The 25,123-nt window shown below is 36.2% G+C and overlaps 1 protein-coding gene across 3 annotated transcripts in view; it reads left to right on the plus strand.

Moving 5' to 3' along the window:
- The window catches only part of MAN2A1 (mannosidase alpha class 2A member 1), a 117,376-nt gene extending 97,706 nt beyond the window's left edge, over positions 1–19,670 (plus strand). For 2 of the 3 annotated variants that reach the window (XM_075725887.1, XM_075725888.1), the window contains 4 exons: positions 1,671–1,804; positions 13,705–13,899; positions 18,302–18,412; positions 19,361–19,670. In XM_075725887.1, the coding sequence (XP_075582002.1) occupies positions 1,671–1,804; positions 13,705–13,899; positions 18,302–18,412; positions 19,361–19,513 (593 nt within the window). In that variant the 3' untranslated portion in view covers positions 19,514–19,670. Of the gene's footprint in view, positions 1–1,670; positions 1,805–13,704; positions 13,900–18,301; positions 18,413–19,360 lie in introns of those variants that run through there. The other variant, XM_075725890.1, reaches the window with a different exon arrangement.
- The last annotated feature ends 5,453 nt before the right edge of the window (positions 19,671–25,123 follow it).

The raw sequence follows: 25,123 nt of genomic DNA on the forward strand, positions 1-25,123 counted from the left end.
TTAGGAATTCCAAAAGGGACACAGTCTTGTCCCTCACAGCAGAGAAGGCTGTGATGAATGGCCTGGAGGGACACCATCATGCCCACTAAACCATGTCCCAAAGTGCCACGTCTACATGGTTTTTGTTCCCCCCCACATCCAGCAAAGGATGGAGATTCTCCTTGGCTCTCTTTTTATTGTTGATGTACTTGTAAAAATATTTTTTTATTATCTTTTACAACAGTGGCCAGATTGAGTTCTAGCTGGGCTTTTAGCTTTCTAATTTCCTCCTTGCATGACCTAACAAGATCCCTGTACTCTTCCTGAGTTGCCTGCCCCTTCTTCCAAAGGTGGTAGACTCTCCTTTTTTCCCTGAGTCAAGAAAAAGCTCCCTGTTCAGCCAGGCGGGTCATCTTCCCCAACGGTTGGTCTTATGGCACATGGGGACAGCCCGCTCCTGCGCCCTTAAGACTTCCTTCTTGAACAAGGCCCAGCCTTCCTAGACCCCTTAGATCTTCTAAGATTTGTTTGAAGACTTTGGTAGAAGTTTGTCATAGGTTTGTCCTTCTTACTGTGGGTCTAGCTTTTTTAGAGTCTTATCATATCTGTCTGTCAGCCCATTTTTGTACAGTGATCCACAAAGACCATCAATTTGAGACACAATCCTAGCCTTATACCTTAGTTCAAAATGATAGTTTGTTTCTTACTCATTGCCAGCTGACTTCTCTCCTGGATACACAAACTCTGTTTTTACTTGAGGGAAGGGAAGAACAAGTATTTAGGAAAATTGGGTAAGTATTTGTAGAACGCTGAAGAAGTACAAACAAGACCACCTTAGTAAGCAGCCTTTTCTAGTAGCTTAAATGCGCATTTCTTATTTAGGAAACAAGTACGTCAGTCTTCCAGTTTTATTTAGGAAACAAGTACATTTGTTTGAAGATTCAGTGTGCAACAACCGTTAACAGCCTTAATTACATGCCATGAACTGGTTTCCCTCTGGAGATACAAACTTGAAGATATGAACTTCATCTTCTGTAAGGCTATTTATGATTTAATGTCATGCTTAGAGCTATTCTAAGTGGCAATGCTACAGTTGAGTGTAAACTCAGAACTTCATACTCAGTGTTCATCTGGTGCAAAGTTCTTTCCTACTTCCACAAGTGAAAATACCCTTACAAGAAGGAGTTGTGAGTATTTATATACTCATATTTCCTAGTGTTTTTGCTTCTACCTCCAACTGTAAAACAAAAACAAAAAAAAGGAAAAAATATATTTAGGTGGTGCACTCTTTTATGGAGTGCAAGATGAAGACAGTTCCTCCACAGAAGGTCTCTCCATATGGCTGCAGCTACTTGGGGTGCATCTTTGATGTGCCAAGTGTCCTTGTTACAAATAGTAGTTAACAGTAATAACTTTTCATGCTAAACTTCTGTTTAGACTCTTATGTTAAAAATTTGCAGGACCTTCTGAAAGGCTTGTGAAAATTTTTTGGAAGGTTATAAGCAGCCAAAGCCCAAAAGGTATTAAGTGTTTTCATCATCAGACCTAACAATATTAATCTGCTGTTACTCTTCCATATGCAAGATAAAAGTTGTGATTCTTTGTCAGTTACATTTCAGGGTATTTTTCTTATGTTTAATGAAGTTTTGCATATTCTTGTTACCAGTATAATCCTTGTATTGCTCTTTCAGGGCAGCTGGAAGTGATCATGGATCGTCGACTTATGCAGGATGACAACCGTGGCCTTGGACAAGGTGTCCAAGATAACAAGATTACGGCTAATATCTTCCGACTTCTGCTGGAAAAAAGACATGGAACAGATGTGGTAGGATTCACTGTCTGGATTTTTCTGGCTAATTAAGATACAAATACTTATTTCTGTTGCAGCAGCAGTGAACTCAGTAAAGAAATTATTTTATGAGCAGTAGAACTAAGGAAACATAACTTCCAAGTGGGTTTTGTCAGCTTGCTTGCATATTCTCATCATAAAGACTTCATCTTTCACTGTTCCTCACACAAAAACCTGCAGTGTCTGCTTTCTCACTCACACTTCAACACAAGACTGGGGTACCATTGTGGAAGTCTCTTTTTCTTTCTTTCTTTTTTTTTTTTTTTCTCCTTTTTTATTGAGGAAGCTTTTAGAAATTGCTAATTAGCTAGACTTCTGCTTCTTAACAAAGTTAACTGAGTCTGGACAAAGGTTGACAAATTATTTTGGATGAATGGGTGGAAAGAGAAAACAGCTTATAAATTTAATTTTCTTAGGAAATAAGATTTAAGTGGAAATACTTAGATGCCAGACATCGAAGCCTTCTCACTTCATTATGATTCTAGGCAAGTTGAGACCATTTTGTTGTAAGGGTTTTTTTTACTTGCACAGATCATCTCAGTTCACCTTTTTCTTTATTAGTCTTTTGAGTAACTCCTCAATTTTCTTTCAGTTCTTTGCATTTTCTCTCTGCTTTTTTTCCCCTGTCATTTTTAAGAAGGACAAAATAAGAAGTACATCTTCATACTGAGGCAGTAGAATCATGATGACAGCACTGAGTATATTTTAAAATCATCACATAGCTAAAGATGAGAGGTTGTATACTGAGCTGCTAATGAATATGCAGATAAACCAGAATTAATTCCATATTATAATGGATATCATTAACCATTGCGAGAGGATGATAATATCAAGCTTAAAGCTAATTTCCACCACTTAATGATTGACAGTGGTTTTTTCAGGTTGTGCATGTCATTATGATTTTATGGTTCTTCATCCTGTATGACACAGGCAGCATATTAACTGCATTTATCAGTGTGGTGTGCAAATATCTGAGCTAACTTGAAAGAAGCTAACAAGTTCTGCAGCGGTCTAACTTTGACAGCAATGAGCATTGCACAGGTTAACCTACCTTCGCAAGAAGAAACCTGCAGAGAGATCTGTGCTGCCACAGAAAACTTCTTTAGTACCCAGGATAATTTGTGTTGTATTAAATTAGAATGTGAACCTGCTTAAGTAAGAATTATTGGACATGGAAATCTATGTTTACAGTAGCAAATAATTTGAAACAACACGAGCAGATCAAATCAGTTAGTGCCATGGTGCTTGCATTGACCCTGCGTGCAGTTTTGGTATTTTCCATAGACCCATAAAACGACTCACTAAAAGGTATTTCTGGAAGTCTTCTAGTCCAGTCCCTGCTCAAAGCCAGGTCTATTTTGTGTCAGAACAGACTTAAAAAAATGTCCAAAAGATTAGTTACCCATTCAGACGGTAATGGAGATGTGAGGGGTTAGAGCATGTTTGGTGCATACCTCCAGGGGAGCTTCTTGGTTACTTCCTTCTAAAAGAAAACCAGTCCATGCACACTGAGACTCCTCTGCAAACTAGCACAGTGCGTGGTTAAGTGGGGTTCACCATAAGTTTAATTTCAGAACAGCAATGCTGCTTCAAGCCAAATACTCCTTTGGAAAATAGTTTGAGGTTACCTCAATTAAAACAAGGGCAGCCTGAACAATTCTGGGATTATCTGGTTAGTGAAACATTTACATACGTCTTTGCATACATTTACCAGTCTGTTTGGGATGCCAGTCAGACATCAGCTCAGTACAATAACAATAGAATATTTCCCTTTTCTTATTAAAATCCTCTTCCTTTCCTCCATTTTTGAAAGATTCTGTGCAAGTTGCTGAGACTCTTTCAAAGGAGAAGGGACACTTATCTGCTATGATCAAAAACCTTTGAGCTGTTTTGGGTATGTTGTTCTAGCATCTGCCTTCCTTCCCCCTGACCCTTCCTGCTGGGCTTATAATGGTTTAAATAGCTGCAGAGTAAGCCTTTAAGGGTGGTTGGTTCTTACACGCTCTTGCAGGGACATTAAAAGAGGGGGGATCAAAGCTATGGAGGAGTGGGCACAGTCAAAGAGGTGCTGTTGTCCTAACTGATACATTGTGTGCAACCCCCAGGAGCCAAGCAAGATGTTTAAAAGAAACATTTATCTTTCTGGTGTTGTATTTGGAATTCCCCATTGCTATATTAAGAGTGTTCTAGCATTTTGGTTTTCAAAATTTACCTGAACTTCTGTAACATTTTCTGATTCAGATGTGTTGAAGTAAGGAAGGGTAGTAGTTCCCTTTCTTTCTGTTTTGTTAAATGTACAAACATACTTTTTTTTAGTGCATTGTTATTCAGAAGGTAGTTGTTATAATAGTTTAAAAACAACCCTGTCAGAAAAATTATGAAGAGATTATATGCAGCTTGTAGATGTAATCGGCTGTGGTGTGACTCATACACTGACCCTAATTTTGTTGTCAAGCCCCTATTTTGTTACTGACTTGAGGAACCGTGGAAGCTACAGGAGGAGAGAGTTTTGATCATATGGCATTTTTGACAGTACAAGTTTTTTCTAAAGTGTATTCCAAAATATTTCATTCTGTTTTTTCTCAAAACCAGTTCTGAAGAATGGGATTTTTTCTGCTCTTTAGGAAACTTCCCCATAAAAGGAGAGTGTGTGAAGTGTAGGATGTGCAATTCTTTAAAATTAATTAAAATAAATGTGCATCACTTTGGTGTAATTACTGTGGAGTTTTTTGGTTATGACAATACCAACCAGAAGTCTCTTTTCATTTACATCTCCAAAATACATTTTTCCTTCCCCAACCCCACCCTGAACAGTATATTGTAATGGCAGAGTCAAACCACATGAAAGTCCTGAAGTGCAAGATTGACCTGTCCAGTGGGTAGGTAGAATTCTTAATAATCGCTAGCATACTCAGGTAGCCTGTATTCTAAGTCCCTAATCCTAACATAACCTGGCTTTTGGCTCTTGAATTCTAGCTCATCTAGCCAATAGTAAATACTCGTGCTGATATTGCCTCTGTGTAAAAGACTTCAAGTTGATATGTTTTGCTGAAGTTTTTTTATTTATTTTTTTTCCCCCCCTAAGACAAAAAGTGTATTCAGAATGATGGTATTGTTCATTAAGTAAGCTATGTATGTAGTAAGAGCTGGGCAAATCTCATTTCACTTTATACTCACCTGATTTATTGACAAATGTGTCCCTCAGACCTCTGTTGATGTTGTGGTGTTTTGATACAATTTCTGTATACATCTTTTTCTCCTTCTACTAGATGTAACTAATTCTGCTTGTATGTTCATTTTGTCCTTGCAAGCATATTTTGGCTCTGCATATCTTTTTGACTTCTCTCCTAATATTCACTCTTCTTTTTCCTCAGGTTGTTAAGCAAGAACTGAATGCATTTGATTTTTAAATTGCAGGGATTATTATTTAGCTGAGCATGAAACTGAGTACAGTTATCAATACTTCTTGTCAAAAGAGTAAATGTTTCTTTATTTTTGAAAATACAGATTCTTTATATTTATTATAAGTTTTGTTAAAAATAAGCATTGATAGCTTTTTACTTTCTGGGCCTTAGTGTGCTATATTAGTATAGGTTAAATAGGTTAAATAGGTTGAATTCCATTCAATTATAAATAGGTTTTCTAGGAAGTGGTAATATCTTTACTTCATCAATGACATAGCTAGAGAAAAGATGCCATTCCAGGCACACGCTTTGTTCTTCAGTTTCCTATTTCATACCTTGCCTTGGCTTGCTCAATTTATATAACTGGATTTATAGCCTAGTCTCAAGCAGAGAGCCAGGATTCAATGGCTCAAATAGCTGCTATGATTTGGGGGAGGTTATTTAGAGAAACAATGATACATGCAGTTAATAAAATCACAAATATGTGGCAGACAGATAATCAAACTTCTTCTGTCACATACAACTACTCTTTTTTTCTCATTAAGTATCTGTCAGTATCCACTTTCTCTGAAAATACATACTTGGTGATATAGCCATTTCTGTGATTATTGAGTTGCATTTGCCACTTACTTGGTGTGCATATTTATAATGCATATGTATGTTTCACATAGTAGCTATATACCATACTGTGCATTGCTATGCTATGTTTAACCACACCTGAACAAGCATAATTAACTTGATGTTTCAAAAATGCAGAAACTCAACATCGGCTTAACTACTACCATCTGGAAGGATTTTCAAGCCCATGTGTGACAACCTCAGACATTCTAATATCATTTTTAATTATGACTACTATAGTGAACTTGTCAAATATATACAAAATCTTGCACTTTAAAGTTTTGGAGGCTGATGGTGGCTGCAGAAGGGGAAAAAAAAACCAAACCCAAACATTTCCCTCTCTTACTCTCACACAGAACACAATGCATCTTCCTTAGAGCCTTGCCGCATATATTTTAGTAAGGGAGGTACTCTTATTTCTTGTTTCATCTGAAGAGAGATTCAGGTATGTGTTAGTTCTTTACAGCTTTGCTTAAAACTCTACATTTAAATTATTATTACTGCTACTACTGTATAGATGATACTATATTTCTTAAGCGGCAGACACAAACTTCCAGCTTAAGAACCGTGTTTCCATCTCTTATTTATCTGCAAATACTGTCTGCTTTCAGGCCAGCACCATCCTCGTTTTTATGCCAGGGCACCTTACAGCTTAATTTCTTTCAAATACTGTTTTTTTCTTGACGCTGTGATAAAGATGTGCTGCAGAAAGCTTCTAAATAAAGACTGAGTTGTCTACAAGTTCCATTCATGTGATACTCTCTAAAGCTGTAGGGAGTTGTGGTTTAGCCCCAGCCAGTAACTAAGCACCACGCAACCACTTGCTCACTCGCCCTGCCCTGGTGGGATGGGGGAGAGAATCGGAGGAGTAAGAGTGAGAAACACTCCTGGGTTGAGATAAGAACAGTTTCATAATTGAAATAAAGTAAAAGAGTAATGATAATAATAACAATATAATAATAATAATAGTAATAATAATATACAGAGCAAGTGATGCACAATGCAATTGCTCACCACCTGCCAACCAATACCCAGACAGTTACTGCGCAGCAACTGCTCCCCCTGGCCAGCTCCCCCCAGTTTATATACTGAGCATGACGTCATATGGTATGAATAGCCCTTTGGTCAGTTTGGGTGAGCTGTCCTGGCTGTGCCCCCTCCCAGTTTTCTTGTTTATCTGGCAGAGCATGGGAAGCTGAAAAGTCCTTGACTAGCATAAGCAGTACTTAGCAACAACTAAAACATCAGTGTGTTATCAGCACTATTCTCCTACGAAATCCAAAACACAGCACTATGCCAGCTACTAGGAAGAAAATTAACTCTATCCCAGCCGAAACCAGGACAGGAGTGAATGTTCTCACCCTACAACAGGGCAGCAGCTACTTACTGTGGCTGGCTCATGGTGAAGTAGGTAGTATAGAGGACTGGCTTCCTCTGATTTCTGGACTTAGAGCTATGTCTGTTTTGTGGGGTTTTTTTGTGTATGTACATACATCTCTACAGTGAATTACTTTCCTTTGGTTGCTTTTGTTTGTCTTCGTTTGTGCATACCTGTCTACCAGCTCTGTTTAGAAAGAAAGTATTTTACTTCAGTAGTATGCATAGTATTCAAGCTTGGTCTCTCCATTTTTAGCCCATATAATTTACCAGAGCAGGAGGGTAACCTCTTTAAGGTCTTTTCTGATCTTATCTGAGCTGGTGCAGTTTGTGGTCTTAAAGTTAAACCTTTCTGTATCACTACTTCTAGGAAGGCCTACTCATTCCTGCTGCAAGCTCTGGTGGTAGGGCAGAATCCTTCCTAAAGGAGGGAGAAAAGCTGTAAGTCAGGCTGCTGCTTCTCATATTCTCAAGTGAAATAACTCTCTAGGGATAATCTTCTGTCACGTGGAACAAACAGTTTCCATCAGCAGCAAAAACTTCACATGAGCAGCAGACTTCCAATGCAAATAGCCTCTCTGGAGGACAAAAATTAGGAGATACCATTGTGTAATTTCTGTCTTTATTATCAGTCTGGTGACCTACTTCCTCATCAAAGCAGAACTCCAGAAAATTTCTGATCACTGTGTTCTGCCACCATTGGGGACAGGATAAGCTCTTCCCAGTCAACAGGAAACATAATCTAGCACTGTATCCCTTCCACAACTCTAGCATGGGTTATTTATATAGGTATTATGTCCCTCCTCCTTCCTTCTGCACCGTTATGGAACAACATAAACACTGTAAGAAGATTTAGAAGAAATAAAATTGGTGGGAGAGGCTATAACTAAAGTATAAAGTACTTTTATTGTTGAGAAAAGCATGTCATGCCCTCTATCTGCTTTTGTGATCCCCAGACTTTCTTTCTCCTGCCTGGTCTTGGAGGAGCAGAACCACAGCAGGCTCCCATTTATCTACCTGGGATGAGAGGAGTCCTCTGGTCTTAAGAGACTACCAAATTTGGCTCTAGCAGACTGGGAAGAACTCCTCCTATGGGTCCAAATTTCCCTGGATTTGGTTACCTGTAGCAGTCCCAGGTTTCCTCACCTGCAGTCTCAGTAACAGCGAAGAATTCACAGGCAATACAGAAACTCCCTGGTGATTTTAGAGTTGCTCTGAACCAGCTAACAGCCTCATGGATATTTTACAGTGTCTCAGAACTTTCATTTCCTCTATAATCAGCCTCCAGGGACCCCTTTCACCTAGTGTGGCAGAAATGTATTTCCCGTGTAAGAGCCTCCAAGTGAATTTGATGGAAAATCTTCCATTCCCAGATGTAAAGAGGTAGTATCAGTTTGTCTGCACAGTTGAGTCCTCCTTTGCTGGTCACTTCAATAGCTATCAAAAAAACCTAAGCATTCCAGATCATGGTTCTCAATAAAGGACTTGAATTATATTGCCAAAAGAATTTATGCTTTGATATGCAAAACTGTAACAAGACTGATGAATATTTCAGTGTTGACAAAAATGTGTATATGAACAATTCAGGCAGATCTAAACCTTATATTTTTCAGGATTTTTGCCCCTTATCTATTTGTAGGATTTCAGGAAAGACTCATACTCTAGTATAGCAGAAAATAATCTGGTATCAGTATTCTTGTTTATAGTCTTTGTAAGATTTCAGGATAGGTGCCTGTTCAGTACTTATATTTGTGGCTATTATTTCTGGTTACAATTTATCCAGGCCTCCCTAAAAGTCTAATTCATTGTAGAGGACTAGCTTTTTTACAGAGATTACAGAAAATTGTTCTGCTGAAGATTGTTGTGCAGCTTGGAGGTCTTGGGTGTTCTGAACCCCACTGCTCAGAGAAGATGGTCCTATCACCTTGTTTGATTTCTGTATTCAATTCCTTCAGCAACCACTAGCCAGTTTGAAAGCTGCTTGAAGTGATGGACATGTTTTCTTTGGCAGATGGTTACATCAGCATTGCACTCTTGGACACTGAAAAGGAATTATTCACCTCAGAAGACTTCATCCAGTTTTCATCAGTGACTAATTGCTATTTGTTGCATTATGGGTGTAAGCCCCATGGTATCTAACATCCTTCTCCTTTCCTTCTTCAAAGCACTAGGAGTTTTGAGAGGCACACAAAAATCTAGCTCCAGACATTGATCTCAGAAGAAATGATACATCTGTATCTGGAGGACTTTCAGAACTTGTTGGAGTTTGATTATTCTTTTTGTATTACAATGTGCAACTTTCGATTAATTTAAAGCAAGTGCATGTGATTTTCATTTGGTGAGGTACCAGCCAGGCAGTCTTGCATGTAAAGCCTCCAACTAAGTTGAAACCATTTACTGCTTGATGTCAATTTCATGAATTTGACTAGTATCAGTCCCAAATAAAATCTGAATTTCTCTTCCAAGTTGGGAGCTTTAGGGCGATGTGTGTGCAAGAATATTGTGCAATTTTCTCACTCTCTTCCTGTTTACAGACACCTCCTTCCTCAAGGGGGGAGCACTCTGCATAGTTAAGGATTCAAGATGCCTGTCTTAAAGTTAATTGTTTCTCTGTTAGCTCAATTGAAGTCCAATTATCAACTGTTCAGTTTTACTTTGTTCTCTACAGTATTTTCCATTTCTTTATTCCATTCAATTACTAAATGATTTCTGAAGAGTCTAATTAGTGTTTCTCCCCTCTAATTAAGGACCTTAGTTCCTCAATTACCAGAAAACTCTTTGAGTCTTTTCTTAATCTGTTCCATCCTCCCTTTATCAATAAAAGAGCTCATTTCTGATATAAGAGCACTTTTTGTAGATGAGACCATTCTTAGAATTTGTTTCAAATTGTAACCTAGGGTTATATTGGAGTATGGTTTGTTTTTCCTCAAAACTAAAAGTTTAGAATTATTCACCTGACTTTTGATGGCAAGGAAAGATCCCATATGAGGATTTGTTTATACCTATTGCTCAGTCATTCAAGGGGTTGTGTTTCAACACAGACAGTTTCCAATTGGTAAACTGTATATGAACGTGCTGTAAGGTAGTTAAAAAAGGCAGTATTTGCTTTCATTAGAGCTCGTTATGCCAGCACTCAGCTATATCAGTGGCATTCGTCAGAATCTTGTCAATACGTAATGTTTGTAAGGCTGCCAGTGGATCTGCATTCACACTTTGAGTGCTAAACACTGTCACTGAAGTTGAGGAAATAATGCCACTTTTGAGCAAGCAGTACTTTAATTAGATGGAGACTGTGAGACTACATCTTCTGACTTAGCATCAGCAGGGTACTGCTGAAAGCCACCCACATAGTGAATGCGCATATAGAGTAACTATTCTTCCAAATGTGTTGTCTGTACATGGAAAGCCTTCCCAACTGTCTCCCCAGAATCCTGTTTAAATTTTGGATCACTAGATGGAGAGGGGAAAGATGTACCTCAATCCTTCTGTGACTGTGATGTACCTAGGGAGGAGTGGGATTTGAAGTGCCCCTTCTGGATCTTCTGTGATAGCATTGTCTCCACAGTGTTTGTAAAACCCTTTTTCCCTTGGTCTCATGGCAGCTTTTGACCTCTGCTGTACTCTCCATTCCCATTGCTGTTACATAAATTCACTGAATGACTGCAGTTCTTCTGTTGGTGCAGTCATCCAAAACTGACTGTCGTTCCAGATGTGTGAATACAAGATCCAAGATAAAATCTCCACCTGAATCTTAGTGTAGCTTTTCAAAGTTTGAGTTTTGTATAATGCTTAAGTATAATGCTTATGGCTGTAGTAACACAACTAAATACAGCAGGAGTGAAAATGAGCCAAGTTGAATCAGCTCTGGCTCTAGCATTTGCCAGAGTCCTTCATGACTGTGTTTCTCTGCAATCCTCAGTTATTCCCAGAATCTAGGAACTGAGGAGCCACTCTTTATGGTTCTGCTATGGGCTATCTGAAAATTCAGTCTCGGGATCTGAGGTTCGACAAGGCTACGTGCCAAGGCTTGCACTGGGGTCACAACAACCCCATTACAGGCTTGGGGGAGAGTGGCTGGGAAGCTGCCTGGCAGAAAAGCACCTGGGGGTGTCAGTCAACAGCCAGCTGAACATGAGCCAGCAGTGTGCCCAGGTGGCCAAGAAGGCCAACAGCATCCTGGCTTGTATGAGGAATAGTGTGGCCAGCAGGAGCAGGGAGGTGATTGTCCCCCTGTACTCGGCACTGGTGAGGCTGCATCTTGAATACTGTGTCCAGTTTTGGGCCCCAGTCTTGTAGTGTTGCTTCTGTGAAGTTGTTTCTGTGAAGGCTCACCCTTCTTCCTCTTTGCAACTCCTTGGAGTCCCTGAAATCTGGGGTTGAGGGGAACTGTGCTGGATATGGGGCATGCACTTCTTCAACATGTTTGTAGTGTGTGTTAGGCAATGGTTGCAAGTAGAGGAGGAAATGGATGAATGTGAATTCTGTTCAGGCAAAATTTCTTGATCTCAAATGCCTTGAATAGGATTGCCCATGGTTTAAAACTGCATATGAAAAACTGTTCTCAAGTAACTGTTGTTGCTCGACAGTAGTTTTGTCTTCTGCTTATTCTCAGGTAACATGCCCAGAACTGGGGCTTTTGATTCATCTTTCGTTTTAAATATTGTAGTAGGACGAATAAATTATTTGACTGATTAATGTGTAATTTGTAAGATATTCTAGGAGACCTTTTATTAAGTTCTTAGATGCAAGCAATCAACTTATTTTACAGAAAAGAATGATTGAATAATAGTAAGAAAACTGACAATAAAATGTTTTGACTGACTTTAGCACATCTGTGGCAACAGAGTAAACGGTGTTTCTTTTGGGGTGAAACGGTGCATTCTTTGAAAGAACAAGTATATGCATATTTTCCCTGTGGGTAGAGCATACGTGCAGTCACACTTAGCTTTAGCTGTACTTAGAGCAAGGTTGCTCATACTTTAATTGGAAAAGAAGAAAATCATGACAAGGAAGTTTGCCAGTGATGCTGAACTATTCAAGGTAATAAAAAAAAAAAAAAACAAGGCTAAGGAATTGGAGGAGTCAACACTGATTAAGCATGCAGTAAAGTAGCAGATAGAATTCAATGTAAATAAATGTAGTGAGGCACATGGAGGAGCGATCCTCTACAACTATCAACTTTTTGGAAAGTAATTTGGGGGTCATAATAGATCTATAAAAATACTAGCATCAATGCTAAGTAGCTACCAAAGAGGCAAACGGTGTTAGTCATTAATAACAAAAGCGCCAAGAATAAACCAGAAATTAACATCTTGCATTAATTCAGCTCTGGCATATTTTCAATTGCTACACTGTCAGATGTATTTAATTCTACTGCAGAGGTATAAATAAATGTGTATACATGCATACGCACCCCAAAACAGGAATTACTGTCATGGTTGTCCACTATAAGCTGATAAATAATCCTCCCCTTTGCTTTAAGTATGTGCCATTTATTTTTTATTTCCGTCTTTTTAGCCTATCATAAAATGCAAATTTATAACATCAGTGCTTAAGAGACTATGTTTTCAGTAAACTTTCTGCAAAGTTTTCACTAAAAGTCACCTGTTTAACTATAAACAAGCAGGGTTTTATCTGATTAAGTATGCAAGCAAAAATAAGAGCAAAATAAGTTTTCACGCATTTCTGCCTTATCTTCATTGACATTCTAAAACATAAATTGCCTTTTTAAAGCTCCTTTGTTTTCTTTTCTGGCTTCTATGGAGCTTTAACTAGCTGTTGTGAATATGTAGGACTTGGTCATCTCGGGTTTGTAACACAGCTTCTGCAGACACCTAAAAGCATTGCAAATACAAAACTTGGGAAAGTACAAAATTTGTAAAATCTTGGGAGAGTCCCTTCAGTTCCTGTTGGCATGATTTGAAATAAAACTGCTGAAAGAAATCTTTTGTATTGCAGACCAAGACAAAGATACTAGTTGCAATTTATTCCAGGAAACAGTTTTAAGAAGTTAGATTTAAAAAGAAGGAGGGATTTATGATACAAGTTCAATGAATCTGAAGAAAGTAGATAAGAAATTTATGCAGAAAAGGAAGCCTGCAAAAGACTAGCTGGCTGTCAGTATTCAATTAGATACTGAATAAACAGGAGCAACTTGCTAAAGTGGTAGCTAGTTTCTTTCTCTAAACTGCATTGTTTACACGTGAAAGGCTAACACAGAAAACTGAGCAATGGTGTGAAATGAGGTATCTAATGATAATTTTGAAAGATGTACTAATGATTTGTAAAAACAGGAAGTATAGCTAATACTAGAAAAGAGAATTAGTGGATGATCAGAAGTTTCAAAAAGTAATTAAATGGACAGTCTACAAATTAAAATTTTCTGTTAAATTAATGGAATCATATAAGCCGGTTTCAAAATTTAGACAAGATAGTGCATTAACTTGATTTTACAATATTTTCTCTTGTATTTTGCAGAATGAAGAAAAGGCATCAGTCAGTTTTCCCTCACTTCTTAGCCATATGACTTCTTCTTTCTTAAATCATCCTGTAATTCCAATGACAACATACGCAGATTCAGGTGTCCCAGACATGCTGAATACTTTTACTCCACTCATGTCATCCATGCCTTGTGACATGCATATAGTCAATCTGAGGACAATCCAATCAAAGGTAAGGTCAAACCACTATTTTTAACAGCAAACATGTGATATAGCTTATTCATATAGTCTAATCAAATACTTTATTCTAGGAAAATAATTTTTGATATGATAAACAGCAGAGTGATGACTAGTTCTTGTTAATTCTGCAAGAACTAGAGACTTGTGTCAGTTTGAGTAACATAAAATACAGGAATTGTTTTTTCACAACATAATGATATGCATAGTGCATTATTCTGTCTCTGAAGGGGGCACATTTCAGTGCATTCCCAAAGTTTAAGAGCAGAGGGGTTCATATACTTTGGCCTCTTCTGTATTAAGAAGAATTAAATTTAAGGTCATTAGACTTTGTTCTGAGCACAATATTATTTTTTTTTAATAAAACTTATAGTTTTAAACCCATCTGATTCCATTTGGAAGACTTAAAGAAAATCTACCATATCTTAAAATCCATAGAATAAATTTCAAAAATATTTCTAAACTTAAATGCAAGACCTTTTCTAATTATTCTAACATCAGCTTATGGTCCTTGGTTCCTGTGAAACTGTTTTCTGGTAGGTTTACAGAAAAGGAAAAAAAAGAATAAAAAAATCCCAAACAAAAAGCCTGTTCTGTACTCAGTTCTTTTCCTTGCAAAGGAACTTACACAATTGTAACCACCATATTTCAAATTTTTGTTTGATAAACTATAGAAGTAGAACTGTTTGTGCATCTGTCTTTCACCAGCTCTTGTATAAATTCTTTTCAGTTTTTTAACACCTTTTAAAATGTGGGTATATTAACTTTATGCTGTGTTGCAGCACTCACCAGTGCTGTTACCATAGATAAAATCCCTTTTTAATTCTGCCATACTTAGAAACTTAAAACCTGTAGTTGTCCCTTCTCCCTTAGACTCTCTGTGGTGGCTGAGGTAGAACTGTTCATTTATAATAACCTCAGATTATATTCAGAATGTGTGCAAAACTTGCCATTAGCTACTGGTTTATTTTAGTTCTTCATTTTCAGTCTTAATCCTTATTTTAAAACGTAAAGAATCAGTTTACTTTCTCATGCTTTCTGTGTTAGTAGTTCAATCTGACGTACACTCCTTCAGCTGTGACTGTTTCTTATTTTGAATTTCAAAGTGGAATAACTCTTGATTCTGCAGGTCTCATGCCTTTGAAGAGTTAGGAGGAAGCTTCGTATTGAATTAAGTCTTCATATGCAGTGTACGTTTCACACTTCACTGTAAAATCTTTTCATTTACCTCAGCCAGCTCAGCACCACCTGGTTGCTTCAGCATGTCGAGTTCAGAGGCAGACCTTCACAAACATGCCCCCTCTCCCTTTTCAAGGCCTAAACTTCCTCGTGTTGTTTGTATCATGTGGCTGTGAAACCTGTGAAGAAGGCGGGCTCTATGTCTGTTCTGAGTTCAATGTTACTACCCATAGGTGAATTCTACGATTTCATCTGGGCTATACTGGCCTCACTATCCCAGTTGGTATAAGATTGTTCAAGGCTATGATCTCTTCCCTGTCCACAACTGTATATTTCAGTGATTACTTTATTGACAGCTCTAGAGCTTGCAGCATTACTTTGTGCCCTTCATAGTGAAAGTCATCAGTAGTCATAGGATAGGAGCGCTATTGTTGCAGGTACAGAACAGTCCACAGCAAAAGCGGTGCTATGCCTTGCAAACAATTTCTTGCATGCCAAAATGGTCTTTTAAAATATCCCCTCACTTTCTGCTTCCTTTCTGCATCTTCCAGGATTTTGAATTTGAATGACAAGTGTCATAATTCTGTCTAATTGACACAATGCATTTTTTCCAGAAATGTAGACTACTTCATTGCTTTAGCTGTTGAAGTTGATTTTCAAGAAATTATATAATTACAATTTCACACAAAGGGGTACCAAATTAAAATAAAGTATTATTAAGATTTAAGGTAGAAATTGGAATGCATGAAAATACGTTAAAGCATAAATAAGAAAAAAATGTAAGGAATTCTTAGTTTCCCTTTCTACTCTGCTTCTCTCAGTGGGAATAATATTGCTGTTGTTGTAAGATACGTGATCCTGTCATGAAAGAGTCCAATGCCTTAGGAATATGAAATAAAAAAAAAAAAAAATTCAATAAAGCTCTAGTTTTTCAGTTGTTTGACACAGATTTTACCTACTGACTGGCCCTCAAGATTTAAAAACTGAGTACATTTGTCCCTTTATACTAAATATAGATACAGATTTTTGTCTGTTGCTTGAACTTTTCAGTGCATGTCTGTTAGCTTACAGTAATCAGATTTAAAAAGTGCTTAAATGGTTTTTCTTTCTCATCAAAATTTTAGCAGCATTGCCCTGGGATACTGCTTATGAGAAAGCCCAGCAAATTTTTTTTTCTATCCAGAAGCCTGATGCGAGAACTGCATTTTAATTCTCTCAGATCAAAATCAAATTAAACTTCGGCATCTCTTCCAAGAAAGGCAGTCAGAGATTTGATAGTGCAATAGTTAGGGATTTTTTTCTCTTATAATAATGCTGTGAAGTTCTACAAGATTTGTTGAAAATTGAGAAATTTATTACAGGTTTTCATGCAGTTAGCATGGTCATGTTTAGAAGGTGTATTTGTTGTAAATTAAGTTCATCCTTGCTTGGACATTCCTTAGGCTTGCATATGCTTAATCTAATTTACCTATAGATGATATAAGAAAAGCCAAGTTAAAGTAGATGCAGAGGTATGGCAACTTGCTCAGTCTTACACCTGCTTTGATAATAGGTTAGAATAGCTTAATTTATTACACATGGATGCTATGTGCATGACAAAGTCCTGGGAATTTGAAAAGTTTGATACTGTATCATTAATGTTTATACTTGCCAAAACTATTTTCTTGAAGGTGTCATTAATTGTTTATTAGCTTTCTGTTTTAAATCTTTTGAATCTGAATTAAGATAATATTTAATTTTAAAAACTTAAGAGATTAAATATTCATGCCATCATTTGAAATACATAAATGCATTTGTTATGCAGATGACTACAAGATAATTCCACTGTAATAGAGAAAGTGTTGATACCCATTACTGACTTGTCATTTTTAACATCAATTTACCCCATAGGAAGTCAGGCTTTTGCAGTATGAATTGTAATATTTCGCTAATCTGATGTTTAGGCAGATGGTATTATTTTGTGTGCATAAAAATGTCTACTTGTAAGTGCAACATTGTCACATCAGTGACAGTGAAAACCAAGTCTGGTATTTCTTAGTTGGAGACAGAAAATAATTTTGTCATATCATCATTATTACCTTACTTAATGTAGAAAGTGGTACTACTGGTCCAATAACAGGATAAGAACTTTTTCAACCATCAATGATACTAAGTATTGCAAACTTGTCTGAATATGCTGACTGTAGACACCATTCATTAACTAAGGTGGTTATAAGCTAGTATTGTTCATTAAAATCTTCTCAAACTGAGTTTTATTCATGATTTGTAAACTATGCAGTTTTTATCAGTCAGTGTTTTACTGTGAAGTATCTCCTTTCAGTTCCAAATAGTGTTGTGTAAATTTTTGCTAGTTTAAATTAGGAAGTTACTTAGAAAACACTAATACTAAGTTTATCAGTTTACCATTATTTATTATCTGAATGAGTACTTAATACTATGAATTTGTCGTACTATCAAGCTGTAAAAGAAAAAAAATAAAGTTTTTGTATAAATTGACATTTCCCAGCCAGTCTTAGGATATGACTTTGTTTTCTGAAGTACATATCAAAACAAGATTCTGATTTGAGGCATTTATATGCTATTCTTGTGACCATTTTTCCTAAGTGATTTTTAATGATTTGGTCCAAACTAGGAAGTTGAGATTGTGGGTTACTCTTGGGTTACTCTTTGATGCCTATTGAGACTCAAGAGTACTGTATGTCTTACCTATAAACACAAAATTTATTTAATATTTGTATTTTAGTGTACAATTTCATGTACACATTAAGCTGAGTTAGATTTTAGAATGCAACTTTGCAAAATGAAAGCTTGATGGAGAATACTCACAATGAGTATTTAAAACATGTTATTGTAATTAGCATATGATTTCTAGTTTGGTTTTGGTTTTGCCATATAATTTTTCTGGGAAGCCAATTAACACAACTATGATAGCTATGCTTACATTCTGAGTCTGTGCACGTGCATCTATTGAGCTTTGAACTCCTTGGTTGACAACTTACACTTACATTGTGTAGTACTTTGTGTATCTAAACTTCCTTTGCTCTTTAGTTCTTTTCTGTGTTTAGACTTATAAACATTAAAAGATGTTCCATCTAGGCTGACCATTTAAGGCAATAGTGGCTCTGTCACTGTAAGGTAATGACAATTTTATGGGGTCCTAAAATGTCTTTCTAGCTCTACTACTTTCTGAGTAATTTTTTTATTTTGTTTATTTGTAGGTAGATATGGAGCCATCTGATGAAGCTGCTCTGATTCTTCACAGAAAGGGATTTGATTGTAGATTTTCAAACAGAGACATGGGTCTTCTCTGTTCCACTACTCAGGGAAAGGTATAATGACATTTTATGGGTAGCTTACATTACAAGTATTGCAGAAACACTGATATTTAAATCAAATTACAGGTGAAGTCTAGGTAGTTATTTCTCAAGAATTATACTTCCAGGATAATAGTGAAGTTTATCTTGAAAGCTGCTTTCCATTTGATAAAGATATCGATCTGCTGGTGTGTGGGAATGTTGATGTAAGCATCAACAAGTAAAGTTCTAGGTCAGTTAATGAGATAAAATCTCATTAACTCCTTGTAAATGTTGTTCTCATATAACATGGATCAGTATTTCTCAAATAATTTTTAGTAGTGTTTTAGAACTTTACTAAGTAAAGAGAGTCAAATTTCATCTTCTGAAGTGTCTCTTGAATAGTATTAACATATCCACAAATTATGTGACTGTTGCTTTCAAAACTGTTGCTTATTATAGCATGTCCTTTGTCTATCCACACTCACTTACATGACCTATACCTTTGCAAATATCTGAGTGTTTTGCAGTTGCTATAGAATTGATGTGATACATGAACTTGTGAAATATAAATTATACAACTTTGTTCTGAGGGTTACAGATGGACTGGATGGTTATGAATCTGTAGAAATTTTGTAATCAGATTTTGAAATAGGTTTGGGATTTTCTTTAAGCAGAAGAGTAAGTGTTGTTTTGTTTAGAACCAAGAAGAGTTTTAATCCAAATACTTCTGATCAGTTTTTTTAATATATTGATTTAACATGCTTGCTTTGAAATGTGGCAAGTGAACACTGCCTGAAAAGATCTAGTTTAGTGTATAGCATTTGAGACATGGTACTTAAAAATATTCATAATCCTTGGTGTAAGAATTGCTGTGCTGATACCTGTAAGCAGATGTATAATTTGGATCATTGTTAGAGATTAGGTTAAAGTCAATTTTAAGGTATATACTGTATTTTCTAAATAGATTTCTTTTTTTTCCAGATAAAGGTGCATAAACTCTTTAACAAATTCAGAGTGGAAAGTCTTACACCCGCATCTTTATCGTTGATGCATTCACCTCTGGATGCCAGAAATATAAGTGAAATAAATATGAGTTCTATGGAGATAAATACGTTCCGGATTCGGCTAAGATGAAATCTGGCTTTAATACTCAGATAGAGAAGAGGAATCTGCAATTACATCTCCTCTAAGTTTCACGTGCAATAAGAAGCACATTATTATTATTCCAGCTTCTGGATACTGTGAGAAAAACATGCATTCGGTAATTTTTTTGACCAACACAGTGAAAAGCCATGTTGCAAGTAACTTTTTTGTTTGGTGTGGTTTTTCTGGGGGGGGGGGGGGGGGGGTAGGTTTGGGGTTTTTTTTTCTGTTGTTGGTTTTTTGTTTTGGTTTGTTTTGGGTTTTTTCCATAAAATAGCAGCATCAGTATAAGTTAATGCAACAAGTGAAGAAACTTCTAAGGATGTTAACCTCTCAACAGATTAAATCTCAGGTTAAATGCTAACTAATGATGTTTCTGGTGTTTTAATTTTCATAAAGAGGGGATTGGATTTTAAACAGCCTTCTTTGCTGATCCTTGACGAATTTATGTACAAATAATTCAGTGTAGAGAGTCCTGATGCAGCTTGGAAATAAAATGGAATAAAATGTTCTTGTGTAGTAGCTAATGTCCAAATATCTACAATCATTTATATAAATGACAATAATCTCAATTTCTTCCACAATTAATTTCAATTTATTCAACACAAAGGGGATTATTAATTGTGGTAAAATGAAAGCCTGCAGTACTTGTGATAAGTGATGGTAGATGTTAATACTTCTACCATTCACCTGAGTTATGTAAATAGGAAAACATGAACCTACAAAATAATTTTGCAATGGAAATGTTTAATAAAACTCCCATTTTGTTACTTGACACACTGGGATATGTGCAATTATTCCATTATCATGTATGATGAGAAATGTCCGTAATTATCATCAGTACAAGATTTTTTATAAAATTCATTTAGATACCAATGTTCTCTGAAATGAGTTTTCTATTTCAAGATTACCATATCAAGATAAATGTGCCTTATTTTTTGATAAGTCTTGTTACAATTTTGGTGTCTATGTTAATGTTTTTTGGGGAAAGGTAGTTTATATAATACTTAAGCTGTGTATCTCCAATTTGACAATGCTGGCTACACTCTGATCTATGTCCTCCTGCACCAAGTTTGTGCTATCTTATTCTGAACATTTTGACTATTTGAATGTATTGAAATGATGTCATAATATGAAACACAGACAAAAAGAAGGAATTACTGTAAAATCTAAATTCAGCTGCTTTCAAGGAAATTGCAACTTGATGCAGAGAGTTGATAGTAAGCAAGACATAGTTTGCAAACCCATCGAAATGTGCTTGCATGTCACAGACTGTGGTGACCTATTGATTCAGAATCATGTGCCTATATTTTAAACAACATTTTTCAAACTTGCAACCTCACTTACATTGCCAGTGTTCACATTACTGAAGAATGGAGTCTTACATTTTGCTTTGTTTTCGCATATTAAGTAATTCATATTTAGTGCTGAAGCCATTCAAGTGTGAAAAATACTTCCCTAAGTAGAGCTGCTGTTTACAGTTAATATATTTAAACATGCACTTGAGTATGATCCCATTTCCTAGTCTTCATTTACCTTCATAACTCTTTCTTCTGTCTCTTGCTTATGCTTTACTTTTCTGTACATCATTGCTTATCTTTAATACTAATGCATGAAAAGTCATCGTAACTGGTAAAAAGATGTACTTTTTTCTAACTCTAGTATTGCCTACTGTATTTAATTTCATCATTGTTGTTCCACAGTGTATCAAACTGTATCATGTAGCTACAGTCTATCTTAAAAGAAAATGAAAGTGAAACTTTGATTTTATGCGTTGTCATAGATTGGATCTCTGTTGGGATTGTGTAGATTTCCTTACTTAATTCAATCTACTGTGTGTTTTGTATTAATGGAATATTTAGTAGGATCTGGTGCAAGTTATATCAAGAATATAAGAACCACTAACCACAAATGGAAGAATCAGATGGATCCAGTAAATGGATATTTTCATGCAATAAACATGTACTGTACGTTTCCTTAGCTCTAGTATTTGAAAATACTGGTTTTGTTGGAACTCAAAGCTTGGTAGACTTGCCAGCATAAAGTTCTCATAACACTTATTTTGTTGCATCTTCAGAATTAAAATGCTTCACAGACTTTTATGTGTTCTGTGCAAGAGAGCTTTCAAAATAGTATTTCAGTTTTGTTAGGCAGAAAAGTAAAATTTTGATGCAATAAAATTTTAAAGTATTTTGCCTGTTGGAATTGCTTCCAAAAGATGTTTCATATAACATTGGTTCTTTTCTTTTATCATCAGCTGTACAATCACGATGCCTGAATCTTCCTTAACCAGCAGATTTAGTCTTTGTTCCTATATTTTGCATGTTTTATGTAACAATAGAACAGCCTTCAATTTGGGATCCTTTCCTGAAATTCTTAACTAAATCAAAACTCCAGTCAAAGTCTGATAATAAATTTTAATTTAATTGGTTCAGAATGTGGCTGTCGATGGGGGTTTTTTTGTTTATTTGGATTTTTTCAATAGCTCTTAATGAATACTTAATGCTGTATTTTTGTTAAATTGGATATTTTGATTAAGTTCTTGGTTTTTCTATGCATTGGCCATCTACTTTAATCATTATTTTCTTTTTTCTATTTTTATAGCTGCTGGGTATAACTACTGGTTAAGAGAACCAAGCATCTTTACCTTCCAGTATGGTTTTAAAGACAATGCTGTGTAAGAAATAGTTTAAAACCTTGTGATTACTTTCCATACCAGAGTTGTACCTGTACTGATTTTTTTTTTTCTTACATTCCTTTATCTTAAATGTCTTTGGTTTACTTGCTCATATTGTCTGAAACAAACTGATTTCAATTGAAGGTTTTTGATATTTTCTCTTGGAAGGTTTTATATCTTATGGGGATATGTAAAATAAGATCTCTAATAAAAGATAATGTTATTGTGAGATGTGGTCAGTGTCATTAATGCCTTAGGCATAGTACATTTAAAAAAACAGAGAGAAACAACAAGCATGCCTTCTGTAAGAAGGCTGATATCTTGGTAGCTTTTGGGAATTACAATTATCTGTAGTGAGATGAACTCCTGATGAAAAATGCAATTTATTTCACAGGTGCCAAACAGAAGAAGATAGATGCTAACTTCAGAGATGTAAACATGTGTGATTGCACAGTGTAGGAAGGGAACAGGTACCTCTTCTTTCACAAAAGAAACCTTGTGCTGACTTAGAAGAAAATAGTAAAAGGTGTAAAATTCTATAATTTTTTTTTTTACCTGAATTAATCTCATTTCTCTTTTAAGCATTTAAAAGTGATGCAATGGAAGCTGTTCTTGTAAATTAAATTAACAAACACACCATTAGAAGATAAAGTCAAAATAACAGTTCAACTGTAATTAGACTGTACACTTTTAAGAAAATAATATATATGCTAATGTAAAATGCTGTAATTACATATGACAAGTTGAACAGGCATAGGTGCTTTACAGGTTTGCTTCCCAAAGTGCTGATGGAGCTTGAGCATAATGAGTTGCAAAGACAATTAGTATAAAATTCAGTCAGTGCCTGAAACTATTTGATGTTGGACTGGATAGTCCTAGCTATAAATATAAAAGTATACATATACACATGCTATGTAAATCCCCATAATTTTAAAGCTGATGTTTCAAGACAAAAGTATATAACTGTAGCAGGCAGCAATGTGTACGGGTCCAATTTAAAGCACCCCTTCACCTTTTTAAGGTCATGTTATTCTGGAATCCGTTACTATCAGCATAACCATCTGGACAGAACATACTCTACTAATTCCAGTTACCAATAAAGTCATCTTTTACTTTTTGAAATTAAATTAACTATATTTGATGTATACCTGTCCCTCATGTTTTAAAATAACAGGTGCTAGAACCCTCTACACATTTTTACTGATACTGACACTAAAATACATTACTCAGATTTAACAGGTTATCTGACTTGTGATGAGTTGTATATATGACAATATAAAATAGAGACTCAGTTCATGTCCTCTTTATTTTAGGATAACTATTCTGTCATAGTACTAAGAATTTGCAACAACAGAAATCAACCAAAGATATTGATTTTGTCTTCTAAAAGTGGGAACATACAAAAAATCCAATACATGATCTAGAATAAGCTCAATTCATTGGAGAACTATTGGGATTTTCAGACAGTGTTCTTACTGATAGAAAGTTTGTCTGTCTCCAAACATTTCTGTAAATTATAGTGTTAAATTGTGGCTCTGTCAGTCTTTTAATATCCAGATTTTATGAACTAATCAATATTTAAAGTCCATATTGCATCACTAGCTTTTATCTGCCACAATTTCTATGTAGTAGCTATAATGCATTATTTACATCACTCTCCTTCCTTTAGGTAAATTATTCAATAACACTGAGGGTAATGAGAAAATAATTAAATAAATTTCCATCACATATGTAAACTTGTGCTGTCTGAACTGTAAAGACAGGGATATTTTTTAACTGTACATTTCAGAGCTTCAGATTCTCAGTATAACATATTCTTCCTGCTTATACAGTGCCTGTTAAAGGGATGCCCTTTTGACTGACAGTATATAAAATCATTCATATTATAGGTATGACTAAACTGGAGATTTTAATTCCAGCAGTGTCTGTCCTGCTGTACCACCACCACCACTCCCTGTGCATCACACACATCCGTCATGCAGAAAGGTATGTATGTGCCTCTGTTCCTTTCAAATCATGACCTGCAAAGTAACTTGTGGTCTCTTCAGGTAACTAGTCTATTTTTATTTCTGTCTCTTAGTTATTCCTTTTGTAGTACTTCCTCCTTTCTTAGCATGTCAGATAAATATGTAGGTGTTTGTAGACTCCAGCAAGTACACAGCCTTCCAGCTCTGCCCAGTGCATACTACAGAGCTTTCTGGAGTCACTGCTTGCAATGTCAGCCAAAGCATGACGTGTGCTGGATGTGAGCATTCAGCCAGCTCTTCAAGAATTACATGGTTTTAATCTACATCAATGAGCACATGAATGGGGCACATGCCCTACTTGCTTGCCACAACTGCCTCACATCACTAGCCTGCTGTTCAGGAACATACATTTTTCTCCCTCTGAAAATCCACTTGAACAGGCTTTAGTGCTGTTCTCCCTTTTTCTCCTCCTCCATTTCTTTTCCCAGTTTCCCAAAAGAAATTTATACATTAGTGAGCTGGAATTGTGTGTAATCAAGAATCCAGGAATTCCTGATGCTCATCAAGACAAATGGGGGAGTGCTGACAAACTCTGCTCTGTCAGTGCTCTGCCTAGGTAGCATGATATAAGGCAATCTCCATTTCGGGACCTGTCAGTCATCCCCAAGTTTACCTGTAACCTACCTTCCAGAAGTCCTGAATAATGCTCAGAATTAATTGATCTGTCTTGATCAGGCAATAACAAACCAGAGACTTATTGATAATGCCCACTGTTACAGGTTTGGCTACTGGGGACCCTCTAAGATCGACTTGTTCACATCAGTGACCAACAAGGTCTATAATTTCTGTGGTTTGGGCTGTTTTCTCTTTGAGTTCTATATCAGATGTTTCCTGACTCTGTTTTCCAGAAGCAGGTAGGTACGACCCTATGGATATAACTAGATTGAAAAAAGAAAT

The sequence above is a fragment of the Pelecanus crispus genome, chromosome Z (genome assembly GCF_030463565.1).
Source record: "Pelecanus crispus isolate bPelCri1 chromosome Z, bPelCri1.pri, whole genome shotgun sequence".
Lineage (NCBI taxonomy): Eukaryota > Metazoa > Chordata > Aves > Pelecaniformes > Pelecanidae > Pelecanus > Pelecanus crispus.